Source organism: Sminthopsis crassicaudata, chromosome 6 (genome assembly GCF_048593235.1).
Source record: "Sminthopsis crassicaudata isolate SCR6 chromosome 6, ASM4859323v1, whole genome shotgun sequence".
In the NCBI taxonomy this organism is placed as follows: domain Eukaryota; kingdom Metazoa; phylum Chordata; class Mammalia; order Dasyuromorphia; family Dasyuridae; genus Sminthopsis; species Sminthopsis crassicaudata.
Window position 1 is genome coordinate 122,490,866 of NC_133622.1, and position 16,094 is coordinate 122,506,959.

The 16,094-nt window shown below is 33.5% G+C and overlaps 1 protein-coding gene across 8 annotated transcripts in view; it reads left to right on the top strand.

Annotated features, from left to right (window-relative positions):
- The window catches only part of AIMP1 (aminoacyl tRNA synthetase complex interacting multifunctional protein 1), a 45,503-nt gene extending 37,177 nt beyond the window's left edge, over nt 1–8,326 (top strand). For all 8 annotated transcript variants that reach the window (XM_074272842.1, XM_074272843.1, XM_074272846.1 and 5 more), the window contains exons 6-7: nt 841–1,009; nt 8,058–8,326. In XM_074272842.1, coding sequence (XP_074128943.1) covers nt 841–1,009; nt 8,058–8,224 — 336 coding nt within the window. In that variant the 3' untranslated portion in view covers nt 8,225–8,326. The remainder of the gene's footprint in view (nt 1–840; nt 1,010–8,057) is intronic.
- Nucleotides 8,327–16,094: the final 7,768 nt, after the last annotated feature.

Below are 16,094 nucleotides of genomic sequence, written 5' to 3' on the forward strand. Positions count from 1 at the left end.
TTTCCTTTGCCAAGTTATTATTTTTTTTTAATAGTTCCTATAGTTAAATATAATTTTGATTGAGGGGTGAATTGAAATTTTGATGTTGGGTAATTTTCTCATTGTGGCTATCTTATTATTCAGATCTTTTTGTGTAATCTTAGATACTATATTTCTTTTTTTTTTTTTTGAACATTTTTTTGTATTAATTTTTATAATTATAACATTTTCTTTGACAGTACATATGTATAGGTAGTTTTTTGTGTGTGTGTGTGTGGTTTTTTTTTACAACATTATCCCTTGTACTCCCTTCTGTTCCAAGTTTTTCCCCTCCTTCCCTCCACCCCCTCCCCTAGATGGCAGGCATTCCCATACATATTAAATACTTATATACTATATTTCAAAATTTTTTTAGATTTAAACACCTTGTGTTTATTAATTCTGTTTATTTCTGCTTACTTTGAATTTTGAGTTACTACAAACTAGTTACTGGTCGTAACTAGACATTAAGGAAGTCAAAACTTGTCTTTCATAACATTTTAAGATAAAAACTTTCAAACTCTAAAAATATGTATTTTTAATGTCAAGAAAAAGAATCACAAATTCGTTTTTAAAGTTAAACAATTATGTAGCTTTGTTAAGTCATTTCCAAGCACATTGGAATATCAGAGTTGGACTCTGGTAGTGGTAGCTATTTCTACATTGAAGGTATTTCCAATTTTTAATTTCACAGGTTATTTTTTAATCTTTAAAAACAAAAAGACATTGTTTTCTTTAAACTATTATCATTATTATTATAATCAGTATTTTTAAATAAAATTTACCTCACCTTTGATCATCTTGATTTGTTCATTTCTATAGATGCAGAATCGGATGGTGATTTTGCTTTGTAATCTGAAACCTGCAAAGATGAGAGGAGTGGTATCTCAAGCAATGTTGATGTGTGCTAGTTCACCAGAGAAGGTGGAAATCTTAGATCCTCCCAGTGGAACTGTTCCTGGAGACAGAATTACTTTCGAGGGATTCCCTGGTAAACATTAAATAATACTGTGAAATTGTGTGTCAAGGATCCTATAAGAAACATTTCAGTGCTTGCCTGAGTAAGGTTAATTTTATACTAAACTTAGTATATATGACAGTACTTTTAACTTTCCATTAAATTTGTTGACTTTCTTATGTATCAGGCATAAAAAAATTAGAAAAAGACCTACTTGTTTGATTGGAGTTTTCTCCAGTAGAAATGATCTGATAGAAGATTTATAGTCTACATCAGTTAAACGTCTATGAGCATGGTATGGTGCTAGGATCTGATGAAACAAAGATGAAAACAGAAAAGCATGAGGAAGTGATATGTAGCCTGTTCATAGATAAGGAAATATAATATAGTTTGAGAAAAAGTAAATATTAAAATAGGGAGTTCAGGAACATATCTGTACTGAGCCTGAAAGGAAGCTTGAACAGATAACAGCATAGAACTGATTTTGAGGTTGAAATAACCAATGTTCCAGTCCTCCCTCCTCAAACCCTTCCAAATTGTGTTTACACTTGGAAGGGTGCCAGTTGTCAGCTTAGGTTTCCCTTTCTATAAAATGAGGCTAATATAATAAAAATGGCAGTTTTACCTAAACTGTATATATTCAATACCATCCCAATTAAATGACTGAAAAAGTATTTTACTGAATTTGGGGGGAAAAAATAGTAAAAAAGATCATTTGGAAGAACAAAACATCAAAAATATCAAAGAAATTAATGAACAAAACATGAAAGGAGGGTTAGCAGTATTGGATCTTATGAGGCAGTGGTTAAAACTATCTTATATAGGCTAAGAAATAGAAAGGGAACTCAGTGGGACAGAACAGACAAAATTTACAGCAGCAAGTAAATATAATAACCTTGTATTTGATAAGTGCAAAGAGTTTTTTGAGACAAGAATCTGTTATTTGGTTAAAAATAAAAAAAGTTGAAAAAACTATAAAGCAGTATAGCAGAAATTGGGCATAGACCCATATCTTATACCATTTACCAACATTAAGGGCAAAGTGAATACGTGGATATAAAGAAAGATAGTACAAGAAAATTTAAAGAACATTGATTATCAGACTTATGGATAGGTGAACAATTTATTAAGTAAATGAAGGAAATTTAAAAGATTTTGTACGTATAGAACAAATGTAGCCAAGATAAGAAGGAAATTAGAAAATTGAGAAAATAATTTTATAGACAGCTTCTCAATAAAGGTCTCATCTCAGCTAAATAATTTTTAGATGGGAAAAAAACCCCCAAAACAATTTATCACCATGAAAAAATACTCTAGATCATTATTAATTAGAGAAATTAAAACTGCCTTGATATCATTTACACTTATCAGATTGGTAAAAATGATTGAAGAAGAATGTGACAAAGAAACAAAGTGGGGGATTTTGGAAAAAGTGAAACACTAAATTCATTTTTGCCATCCAACTATTTTGGAGAGTAATTTGGCCTTATGCCCAAAGAATCATTAAAGTACCCATGCCCTTTGACCCAGCAATAATACTGTAAGTCTATTTCCAAAGAAGATTAGGGGGAAAAAAAGGCTATATGTTCTAAAATATTTGTAGTAGCTGTTTATATGGTGGCAAGGAACTGATAATTGCAGGGATGCCTGTCAAATAGAGAGTGACTGAACAGGTTGTATATAATTGTCATGGAGTACAACCATATCTGAGAAATGAAGAGCTCTAAGGTATTAGAAGAACATGGATAACTTGGACAAAATAATGAAGAGTGGAATGAACAGAATCAAAAAAATGTTTTATACAATAGTGGTAATTTTTTTTGAGAATAACTTTGAGCAAATTAGTCATTTTAATTATTATAAATACTCTAATTACAAAGGAACCATGAAGCAAGATGTTTATCTTCATTCGGGGAAAGAACTAATAAATAGAAGATGAATAGAATGATTTTACCATAAACACATACACACAATGTCTAATGATAGCCATCTCTAGGGAGTTGAGGTGTAGGAGGAAAGAAGAAAAAAAGAAATTTTACATTATGACATATATTTAAAAGAAATAGGAAGTTGTACATAATATATTTGCTGTAGTATATGCAGCTAACTTTTTATATATACTATGTTGTGGAAATACCTGTTTTATTGCATGGATTAAAAATATAAAAAATTTAAAAACAGTAATAGATTGTAAAACCAAGTCTGGTGGTACACTAGAGGAAAAGAAGCTAGGGAATTCCTTTAACTGAGAAGTTCTGAACTACAGTGGACTAAGCAGATTTGATATGTACATTAAGTCCAGCATCAGTCTGATAAGCCCAAAAGAATGAGAGAGATCACTAGGTTTTCTGAGGAGGATCAAACCAATCCAAGTCAGGAACAAAGCAGTTGTTAAAACTCTCATTCCAGTCAGTAGTAGTTGGGCCCATTAATGGTCATTGCATTTCCAACTCAGGCTCTTTAAAATAGAGAGACATAGTTTTCCAAAAATAAATGAATGAGGAAGGAAGGAATAGAATTTGAAACTCAAAACTTTTTTTTAAATGTTTTTATAAATTGTTTAAATATAAAAAGTAAATGAATGTATAAGCTTATAAGCAAGCAATGGATAAATAAAAATAATAAATTATAGGTAATAGATGCTGATTTTGCAGAAAGAAGTTAGAAATTATAGGACACAAAAAATCTATATAGAGGACGTCATCTTGACTAGAGGAAAATGTATTATGTGTGAAAATTAAAAGTTGCTGGGAGAAATCAATGGAATTTGATTGATTCGTTTACAGTTGTTATAGATAACTAGCTAAGAAATTTTAAGATAATTTATACAGGTTTCTTTGAGTTTTGGTTTTGTTGTTTTGGGGGTTTATTTTTATGAACTTGATTTCATTTGGCCTTGGGAATTCTCTGTGAGAAAACTAATTCAGTTCTGCAATTCAGACTTAGAGAACTAACTGGGAAAGTTAAGTGACTTAGCTCCTCAGGTTTTTTGACCCTGAGGCTGCGTTTTTAGCCACTCTAAATAGCTAAGTATTTTCATGTTCTCTCTTATCAGAACAGAGCCAATAACACCCAAAAGTTTAGTCAGGAACCAATATAACATTTGCACATTTAAGTCATAATTATAAAGGTATATAGATTAAATGAATGAAGAAGAAATATGAATTAAAACCTGCATATTTTTCTAACCAGCTCCACACACCTAAATGAAGACTGCCTAAAAGAATCAGATAGTAAAGGTCTATTATATATGTTTTGTATGTGGTGAGTGGATAGTTGTGCATGTATTCTCAGAAAACCAGATCCCCCACCAGTATCTGAGACACCACATGTTCTATGAACATTACAATGGTGAGCAAGTTTTATAAAATCCTCATCCTATTCCTTTCTGAAAAAACCAAGTTAACAATAGGATTTAGAAGCAGGTAATCATTAAAAGTCTCAAATTTTCTGAGCTGGCAAGGCCTCACTCTGTTGAATGGAGCTGTAGCACTAGTGCTTGTAATATATATAGCAGAAAATTCCCTACCCATGAGGAGATTATATTTATTGAACTCTGACTCTAAAGTCACAAACCATATAAGTATAATAACAATTTAAAAAATTTTTTTTATTATAAAACTGATATGGTAAGGGAAAATAGAATAAAAATTTCTAGTTCTAAAAACCCAGCATGTTTTTGCTGGATTTGTCCTTAAAGTGAAACTTTTAGATGTCTTCTGTTTCCCATTACTTTTTTTCTTATTTCCATTACTATGCGCTATATTTTAAAGTAATTACTTTTAAGAATTACTTCTCTGTCTCTCCTCTTTTTTTTCTCTTAGAAGTTTCCTTCTTTCCTTCCTTCTTGTTTAGTTTCCTTCAAAGTTGAGCTGAAGTGACACTTTTTCTATAAGAAACCTTTCCAAATATTCCATCTTAAACCCTTCATGCCCCTGCATCCCACTCTCACATTCCCTCCCCCCCAAAGAAAATTAAAATTGTCTTATATTTGTTTTGTACATATTTTGTGTTTGCTTATTTGCATATTGTCTCCCCCAGTACAATACAATCTCCTTGAAGAACGGTTTCTTTTTTGGCATTGGATGTCCAATGCCTAGTATTGGTTATTGTCAGTGGCATTTTTCATTCACTTACTTAGAAGTTGCCTTAAGAGTCAATTTGGATAGCACTATAAAACACCTTTCATCATCTTATTTTATAGGTTAAATTGTTGAAATGAAATGTTCTTTCAGTAATACCCTATGTTGTTGTCATAACTGCTAATGTATTGCAGTACCCCTCTCATTTTGTCCCTGATGTACATGTACCCTTCCTTGAACATTTAGCCTTAAAATAAATAAGAAGGGAACATAAAAATTGCATATTTGTAAAGGAGAATTCAGCTCCAAGTTTCCCACAACAATAATGCAAATCATCATCTGAACTTTTTAAATTATGAATTTTTATTATTATTATATTATATTATTATTATATTATATATTATATATAAATTATGAATTTAATTATGAACAGTTTTAATTATTATATAGTCCATTTATATGATCAGCCAAGCTGTATAGCTTAATGAGCCCTTAATTTAGAGAGTAAAGTCCACTGGGCCTCATTTCTATGCTTACATATTTGAGCCATCCTCATACAGTGTTTCTAAGATGTAAGAGCTACCAATAGTTTACAGAAGACTTTACCAGGACAACTAGGTGGCACAGCATATAGAATTCCAGGAAGACTTATCTTCCTGAGTTCAAATTTTATTACTAGCTGTGTGACCCCGGGTAAGTCATTTAACCCTGTAACCCTGTTTGCCTCAGTTTTCTCATTTGTAAAAATGAGCTAGAGAATGAAATAGCAAAGCACATCAGTATTCTAAGAAAATCCTAAATGAGGTGAAGAGTAGAACATTATTGAGATGACTAAACTACATTAAACAACAATTCTACCATTTATTTCTTAGGGAGAATTTTGTCTTGTCTTTCTCAATTTTGTTAGCATCTCTTCCATATCTTAAAGGTGTTCATATGTTAATGCATTTTACTATTCAATTGATCTTTTTCAGATTCTAGAAAAATTATTATAAATTATATATATATATATATAAACATGATGTAGAAGTTGCATCGGATCAAATTTGGGAGTTGCAATTTGAGTTAGAAAAGGCTATAATTTATATGCTTATAGTCATTTTTTTTTTTCTGGTAGAAAGCCAAAAGCACCAATGGAGCTTTGAAAATGACAAATGAATGTTTTGTTGTTTTTGCTGGTCCTGCTTCTCACCCCTTTTCTCCTTTTGTACTGCCTGGTATTTGTGAAGCTATAAATTTTAATATAGTAACAGGCCCCTAAAACACTAAACAGAATTAACTGTTCCAAAAATATGGTAGCTGTGAGACAAAGGAAATACTTGATTTCCTTGAGATTTGGATTGGATTCCAGCCATGCTGTTGAACAACAAAATGTTTTAAGAACATTAACTAATATTGAAGAAAGTGTACAGAAGTATTTTGGTTTGGAAACTATTCTTTTCTGAATCTGTAAGATGATTGATTCTGTTGACACACAAATGGAAAAATATTATAGTTTGGTGGAAAAATGCTAACTTGACTTTGATTCCTAACTCTGGAATGTATTAACTGTGACTATATATAAGGTAGTTAAGTATAACTATAAAATAAGGATCATAGAACTTGCACAGCATACCTCTAATTGTGTTCTTAGACAAATATTTTATAAATGATTAAGAACCATAGAGATATGAACTATTCAATAATTTGCGTAATTGGTGTGAAAAGTTCTAATATATATTTATACATACACACATATATTCATCTTCGGTGTAACAACTGGAAAATCTTTATAAAGGGCAGGAAATATGCTCATCTCTACCCACTTGATGCCAACTGAAAATGCATTTCTGAACTTCTTAGCTTGTCAAAAGGAGGCCATTATAATTTATTGTAATCATTTTGAATTTTTCTCCAATATCACTTTATGAAAAAAGAAGTAAATCAATTTTCTTATAAATTGAATTCAATTTATAATCAATTCAATAGAGGAAATTTTAATTTCACTAGTAATTTTCTTTGCTAGTTTGAATATATTCCAAAGGATTGAACCTTGATTTGTTTTAACCCAATATAAAAAGAAATTAACAGCGAATCTGGACCCATTTTTCCCCCTCAAAGCACATAATCTATGCAGTTTTAGTGAGTGCTTTACTTTTTAGATAATTATGTTTTTTCTTCTCTTCTGCCAAGCTGATTCTTGCCAAACCTTATGTAATTATGAGCAATTTTGTAAGATTAATTAGTAATTAATAGTCCCAAAGATCCAAAGAAATCCTCTGGCTTTTATGTAAAAACACTCAGGGGATTGGTCTTTGGTATTATTAGAGGTCATTTACACAGTTGATCAAGCTTATAAAAATTAGGTTAGTTGCTAGAATACTACTGATTTGCCAGATGTCAAAGTAGAATTGATATGATACTTTGTGAAAATTCTGAAAAGAAGTTGGTTAGTGAAGATGTAATTAATAAAATTTTTTCAGGTTTTGAAGTTTGATGCAAGGTCAAGACTTAGTTAGAATTTGTCTACTTTGTTACTTATGGTAAATGATCTCAAAACCCTTCTTATAAGTGATGTATCTTAAATATCCCCATGTTCCTCATTCCCTTTTTCTTTTCAAGTCATTATTTCCAAAAGAATGAACTTAAATTGGAATTTATCTGGTCAGCACATACTTGAACAGTTCATTTCAATTTAACAAGTATTTCTTGGAACTTCTGTTGTGTCCCAGGTACTATGCTAGATGTTGGGAATATAAAGACAGAAATAATAGTCCCTGACCTTTTGGAGTTTATATAATTATGTTAAAAACATTTTCACAAGTACTGTGTATATTCATTAGGGTGAATACACATTGTCCTTCAAGATGAGCTATTTGCATTTTGTATTGGGGTGCTCTACCCTTATGAAAGCACAGATTTTGGGATGATTAAAGTTAGCCTTGAAAAGTATTTCTCATAACTAATAAGTTCTTACATAATTTTTATTTTTCATTGTAACTATTTCTTTTTTTAATTAGGAGAGCCTGAGAAGGAACTGAATCCCAAGAAGAAGATTTGGGAGCAGATCCAACCCGATCTTATCACTAATGACCAGTGTGTTGCCACCTATAAAGGAGTCCCCTTTGAGGTGAAAGGGAAAGGGGTCTGTAGGGCTCAGACCATGTCCAACAGTGGAATTAAATAAAATGGAAAAAAAATTTTGGTGATTGAGATACTATAAAGAAATATTGATGGAAATTATTATGAGCACAATTTTAAAAATATATATTTCTTCCATAACCTTAAAGATTACTGACTCATTTCTGTTCTTCTGTAGACCTCTTTGCCAATTTATTATTGATGAGGAAATTGAAATACATTGTCAAAAGGTGCAGCTAGGTGACACAGTATGATATTCTGGGCCTGGAGTCAGAAGACCTGAGTTGATATTTGACCTGACACTATCTAAATGTGTGACCCTGAGCAAATCAGTCAACTTTTATTTGCCTCAATTTCTTCATTTATATTATGGGAATAATTAAATAGCTCCTATTTTCCAGGGATAGTTTGAAGGTCAAATGAGATAATATTTGTAAAGTACCTAGCACGATGTCTGGTATTAAATAAGTGTTCTATAAATGTTAGTATTATTATTAACTCTTGGTTTCAGAATTGGCAAAAATTCAAATCTTGAATTTTATGTCATTGAATATTTTATATGAGAACATGCTTTCTTTAAAAATGGCAACTTTTTTGTTTAACTATGTTATTGTGTTCCTGAGATTGAGAAACATATCCTAAGAGAATCTAAGGGGGAACCAAGCAACATAAAAATCAGAATTATAAAACATTCTAACTTTTCTTCTGTAACTCTACTACAAGTATAGCTTTTTCCTAACCATTAGGTATTTGATACTTGATTTGTCTTCAGCTGAGATTCTCAATTACAGATTGAATAACTAATGAATAGCCTCTGACTATTATGTTATATATAAGAAAAGAGAATAAAACAAATTATAAGGAACTTAGGGTAGAGTACTAAATGTGGAGTCAGAGTACTAAATGTGGAGTCAGATGCTTCTTCCTGAATTCAGATCTGGCCACAGACACTTAACTGGCTCTATGACTTGGATAACTCATTTAATCCTGTTTGCCTTAGCTTCTCATCTGCAAAATGAACTGGAGTTCATTGGCAAACCATTCCAGAATCTCTGCCAAGAACACCCCAAATGGGGTCATAAAGAGTTGGATATAGCTGAAACAACTGAAAAGCAGTTAACAGTAGGCATTACAAAAAAGATAAAAATGAAATAAGTGAAAAAGCATATTTATTATGCACTTAATGTATAGGGCACTTTATGAATACAAAGGATATAAGCACAAATAAGCAAAGTAGTCCTTGTCTTAAAAGAAGCTTACATTTTAATTGAGGACAAACACATATAGGGGAATAAAAATTAGGGCAGTGTGGGGACCTTTGGAAGAGAGTAAAGTATGGTTTTGGGAGGGGGCACCTAGGAAGCTATATTTGTGGTTCCAGTAAGATAAGCTAAAAACTAACCATTCAAAGCCTAGGACTAGGAGACTGAATTGCAAAAGGGAAGGAGGGAGACTCTGGGATGCAAGTGGTATGGCTTGGAAAAAGCTGAGATGAATGAGAGCATTTCTGTCCCTAATGAGCTAAAAAGGTAAGGATAATATAAGAATCCTCCAAAGTAACAGCTAAATGACACGAGCTAGGTATTGTGATAGGACAACAGTTTGCTGATACAGATTTCCTTATGACAACTTTTTCACACACAATTGTTAACCTATTTATTGGTTTCCATGGTGAAGATTCCTTCCTATCCCCACCTACTTGGGAGCCATCTAATTGGTCCCTACATTCTCCTACTTGGCTTTTTGGCCTTGAGCCAATAAAAAAATCCAAGCCATGTGGGCGCCATGCCTCTCAAACTTGGGGGTAACAGAGACAACATGAGTGAGTATGCTTTGATCAAGCACGTTTCCACATTTAAAGAGTTTAAGGGGGCTGCATCTAAGGAGCTAAGTAATTTTGTGTCCTTGCTTACATATTATTGATTACATATTATTGGATAGGGCAAAGTAAACCTTCTTTGTTAAATGTTTCATCCCAACATCAAACCTAAACGAAGATGCTGCTTTTTGAACTGTATGTACAACATGGTGCAAAATAGTATTTGCAAATATGTGGGTAAATTCATATACACACAGACAGAGACTTCTCCTTTTTTCAAGAAAGTTTTCTAGAAGCTGATAAGTGACAATTATGATATTTCATTCTATAAGAAAAAAGAATGTCAGACCATCACCAGATTAAAAACAGATTGAACTAGCTTTTCTATCTTTAGGTTAGTTCTGTCAGTTGAGTGCTGAATTTTGTTCTCTATACATGTTTTGAAATTCTTTGGGGTATCCAAGGAAACATGCAAAAGGTGTAGCTCAAGCCATTTCAATGACTGTTGGAGATAACTGCAATGGCTGTTGGTATGGGGAGGACAAATGTTGCACGGATCATTATATCATGCTCACAGTGAAGCAACATCAGTATTACTGAAGCACAAAAATAGTTATTGAAAACAAAAAACAATGTCAAGAATCAAAATATTTCTATGAAATAGCATATCTAATTGGCCTAGTGTCAAGTAGATTTCAAGACACCAGCTGTGTTACCCTAGGCTTTGCCCCCTACAGAAGATGGCAAACCACTTCCACCATCTTTGCTAAGAAAACCATAAATGGATTCATGAGTCAAACGTGACAAACTGCTGATCAACAACAATGCATATTGTTTAATACAAAAGAAACAAGCAAAGACTTAAAGAACTTGCCATGACAGTGAGAAAAGCAATCAAAACTAGTTGCTAAACATTGCTATAAAGTTAATATCTTAGGCAAATCATTTTTTTCCATTCAATTCTGTACCAGAAGTAATGTCATTAAGAAGTCCATGTGTACCTTTAAGATCCATTCTTTAGACTGCAAAATATCTTCACTCTTCACCATTCTCCATAAAAAAAGGATCTTTTTTAACTTCAGATGGTCTTAGGACAAATAAATCTACAGGATGTCAGAAGTGACTAGTAAATTTGAATTTCCCTTCTTCCTCTTGAAGTAAATGAGAAGTGGACTTTTCCAACGATACATAGTGCATGAATGTTTCTGATTATTCTAACTTAACTTCCAAACATACCCTACAATACAATTCTATTATACTACATACATGATCCCTTTTAAAAGCTGGACAGCATCCTGATGGCCTTAGATTTCTCACCCATGAGGAGAAGCATTTTACCTGGAGAAATTAGATTTGTTCAGTTTTATTCCAGTAGGCAGAATCAGGACCAATGAGGTAGAAATTAAAAATACAGCTTTGTGTCAGGAAAAACTATTAGAAGTATCCAAAAGTGGAACAAGCTGCTTCAAAAGTTGATGGGTTCATCCTCACCAGAAGTTTGAGCAAAAACTGATCAACTTTTTTTTTTTTTCCCAATTGCATGTAAAAAACATTTTCTTTTTTGTTATACATGTATATTTGTTTTTTACATAATTCCTTGTGAAATATGTTGGGAGAGAAAAATATAGTTAATGAAAAAAGAACACTTGGCTATGTCCCTGAATTCTTTTGCCTAAAAAATCAAAGTTTGAGTTTCTGATACCGAATTGTACTTCAGGAGTGTAAATCAATAAATCTGATATTGCTTTTCCTCCTGGATCAAAGATCACACACTGTCTATTTATTCTAGTGATTAAAACAGCAATTTTCCAAACCATTCTAAACATAAACACTGTTTTATAAGTACTTGTAGGGGGTTGGGAAATCAAGCCCACCTGTCGAAGTGGAAAATCCATGAGGTAAGAAAAGAGGAGTTCCAACTCTCCAAAGACGATCCTAGCAGTTTTACAAGTATAAAACTCCACTCTAACTGCAAGATCTTATGCTTGTAAGGTTTTTTAGAAATTAACTGAACTGTATTTTTAAAATTTTTTCTGATTATAGTCAATACACCACAATTCCTTTTTGCCTTGGGCCATAAAGCCTACTCCAGTCTTTTGAAATGAAGACACAGGAGTTTTAAATGGATTAATGGGCAGTGCTGATGGTATTATCGCCCTTCCTTTTCCTCCTCTTCCTCCCTTGGCCCAGGAAGGTGGGGCTGAGGGAAGAAGAATTGGAAAATTCCCCAAAGGGTGATTTAAAATCCAGCCCAAGCTTTGCACATAAGAACTAAACTTCTTCTCAATGGAAGAGTAATCAATAAATTCCTTAAAACAATAATGCACGAGGTAAACCAACAAAACGCTAAGAAGAATTTCTCCAACTGAAGTCCATGTAGTTCGTTTATTTTCCTCCTTAGCTTCAGCCACTTTTTCTTCTTTCTCTATCTCAATCTGTAGTTTAGCCTGCAATTCTAGCAACTCTTTTTTAATTGTTCTATTTTTAACTCAACTTCTAGTTGTCGCATTTTGTACTCTATGCTGTCATACAAACACATTAGCTCTAGGTTCCCTCTCTGAGCTATATTTAATGGGCGTGGGGATAGCCTTCTAGGAGCTTGATTACAAGCTTCCTGCTGTTCTTCAGTGGTGATCTTTGTTAAAAGATCTTCCACCTGGCTCTTTAACCTCTTTATATAAGCATTATGTTCAGCTGTGTCCTTGAGCCTGATCCCGGGGTTACCTGGGTCTTTATTGCCTCTCTGCCTTCCCTCCTAAGTGACGTTTCTACCAGATCTTTCAGAATCTTAATTCTGAATATTAAATATTTTCAAAACCTGATAATTCCTGATGCCCCATGTTCAGGCATCATTTGTAACATGCCCTCCTGGCAGTTACAATTATTAGTCTGTCCTAGGCCCAACAGAGTACCTTTGACCACTGACCTTTGCAGTGTCAACTCTGCTTGTCAGCTCCCTAGTGAACACCTGGTCTGAAGACCCACATGTTCACTACCAAACTCTTTACCTCTCTTGGCTAGCCATCCACTTGGCTCGGCTACCCCAGGTTAGGGAGCCAGGTTAAAGAGAGCGACTGCTGTCTGCAGTGGGCTTATAAAGGGCCTGTGAGGTCACACAGACAGCTAATCAGTGAGAGAGTCGTCACCCATTACAAAGCTATCTCAATATGTACAGGATCCCACCCACAGGGCACTCCTATATCCACAGAGATTACTTCCCTTCCGGGCTATTTAATCTCCTGTTGCACTGTGGCGCCGCCCATTTAAAGGGCCCTTACAATTCCCTTCTCTTGTTTTGAGGGGACCGCATCCTTACAAACTTTTTAAATAAATTTAAAGTTTTTAGGCAAAGTAAAAAAAAAAAAAAATCATAGTATTAAAACTTTTTCTCCTAACAGAATTCTGAAAGGAGTCCATGACACACAAAAAAGGGCTAAGAAGCCTAAGTAAAATAGAGCACTAAGTATGGAATCTGGACATCTTACGTAACTAGGGCCAGTCAATCTGTGTACTTTTAGACTATAATCTCATAGATGACAATTTGAGAATGAACTTTCCACCCCTTTGCAAAGCCTCTTTAAATTTAAGGTGGCCCTTTTATAATTCATTCACTCAAGAATCATTTGCTAAATAATAGTATTTCTTTTATGACAGTGCTTTTGTACAGAGATTTATATAGGTGACTATTGGCAACCATCAATTTATAAAGTGATCCAATCTTCTTGTGCCCTCCATCCCTTCCCCTTCCTACATCCAGATCTATACCACAGCCTTTCCACCTCCAATGAAGGTGGAAGTTTTGTTTCCTGAAGTCCTTACCATAGGAAAGCAATAGTGGGCCAGAATCTATCCTATTTTTAAGGCAGGAGAAATGTATTTCTAACATTCTAATTTAAAATCTGGAACACTTTTTGAGAATGTGTCAGAGAAGCTGTCTTACCAGGTTCCTGGAACAGAAGGGAATAAGCATTTAAATGGCAGCTGGGTGGTTCTGGGCCTGAAGTCAAGAAGACTTAATTTTAAATCCAGCTTCAGACTTGCTAGCTTTGTGATCCTGCACAATTTTCTAATCTCATTGCCTCAGTTTCCTTCTGTAAAATGAACTGGAGAAGGAAAGATACTCCAGTATCTTTGCCAAAAAAAACCCCAAAATGCCAAAATGAGGTCATAAAGTATGAGATACAATCAAACAACAACTATGAACTGTACTAAGCACTTTACAAATATTTCATTTGATCCTCACAACAACTTTGCACGTCATTCCCATTTTACACTTGAGGAAACTGAGCCAAACTGCTTAAGTAACTTAGAGGCACTTAGCTGGTTAAGTGTCAGAGGTTAGATTTGAATTCAGGATGTGACTCCAAATCCAGCACTCTATCCACTCTGCCACCCAGCTGTATCAATGACTTGACTGGATTTTTGTGACTTAGCTTGAGAACCTAAATGATACCCAGAAAATACTACTGCTGTGAGAAAGCATTAGCATGTTCCATCTTAAATTCACAGGTAACAAATTCACAAAAGTTGTTGCGATCCAGCAGTGTTTCTATTGGGTCTGTATCCCAAAGAAATCATAAAAGAGGGAAAAGGGACCTATGTTTAAACAGCAAAAATGTAACAGCTCTTTTTGTGGCAACAAAAAATTGGAAAAGTGGTAGATAACCATCAATTGGAGAATGGCTGAACTAGTGGTATATGAAAGTAATGGAATGTTATTGTTCTATAAAAATATGAACAAACTGATTTTTAAAAGGCCTGGAAAGATATACATGAATTGATACTGAGCAAAACAAGCAGAACCAGGAATCAATAACAGCAAAGATGTATGATGATCAACTAAGACTTAGTTCTTCTCAGAAGTTCAGGGATCAAAAGTAATCCCAAAATCTATCTGCCAAGGGAAAGTCAGGAACTATACAAGCAAAAGTACAAAAGTTACAAATAAAGTCAGATCTAAATAATTGGAAAATATCAAATGCTCTTGGATAGGTCATGCAAATATAATAACGATGACGATACTATTTAAACTAATCTATTTATTTAGTGCTATATTAATCAGACTCCCAATAAACTATTTTAATGACCTAGAAAAAATAACAAAATTCATCTGGAAGAACAAAAGGTCAAGAATATCAAGAGAACTCATGAAAAACTGGGACAGTGATGCATTGTTGGTAGAGTTATAAACAGATCCAACCATTCTGGAGAGCAATTTGGAACTATACTCAAAAAGTTGTGAAACTGTGCGTACCCTTTGATCCTGCAGTGTTACTACTGAGCTTATATCTCAAAGAGATATTAAAGGAGGGAAAGGGATCCACGTGTGCAAAAATATGTAGTGTGTGCTCAAAAATGTGTACTTTTTTGTAGTGGCTAGAAACTGGACATTGAATGGATGCCCATCAATTGGAGAATGGCTGAGTAAATTGTGGTATATGAATGTTATGGAATGTTACTGTTCTGTAAGAAATGACCAGCAGGATGAATACAGAGAGGCTTGGAGAGACTTACATGAACTGATGCTAATGAAATGACTAGAACCAAGACATCATTATACATTTCAACAACAATACTAGATGAGTATCAGTTCTGATGGACATGGAGCTCTTCAACAATGAGAGGATCCAAATCAGTTTCAATTGATCAGTAATGAACAAAACCAGTTACACCCAGAAAACACTGGGAAATGAGTATGCACAACAACATAGGATTTACACTCTTTCTATTATTGTTTGCTTGCATTTTTGTTTTTCTTCCCAGGTTATTTTTACATTCTTTCTAAATCTGATTTTTCTTGTGTAGTAAGACAACTGTATAAATATGTATATATGTATTGCATTTAACATATAGTTTTATATATTTAACATGTATTGGGACTACCTGCCATCTAGGGGAGGGGGTAGAGGGAAGGAGGAGAAAAGTTGGAACAGAAGTTTTTGCAAGGATCCATGTTGAAAAATTACCCATGCATATATTTTGTCAATAAAAAAGCTATAATAAAAAAAGTAATGCCATCTGCATGAAGAAAAAGAACTAAGAAGATTGAATGTAAACCAACAATACTATGTTCACTTCTTTTTTCTGTTTTTTTTTT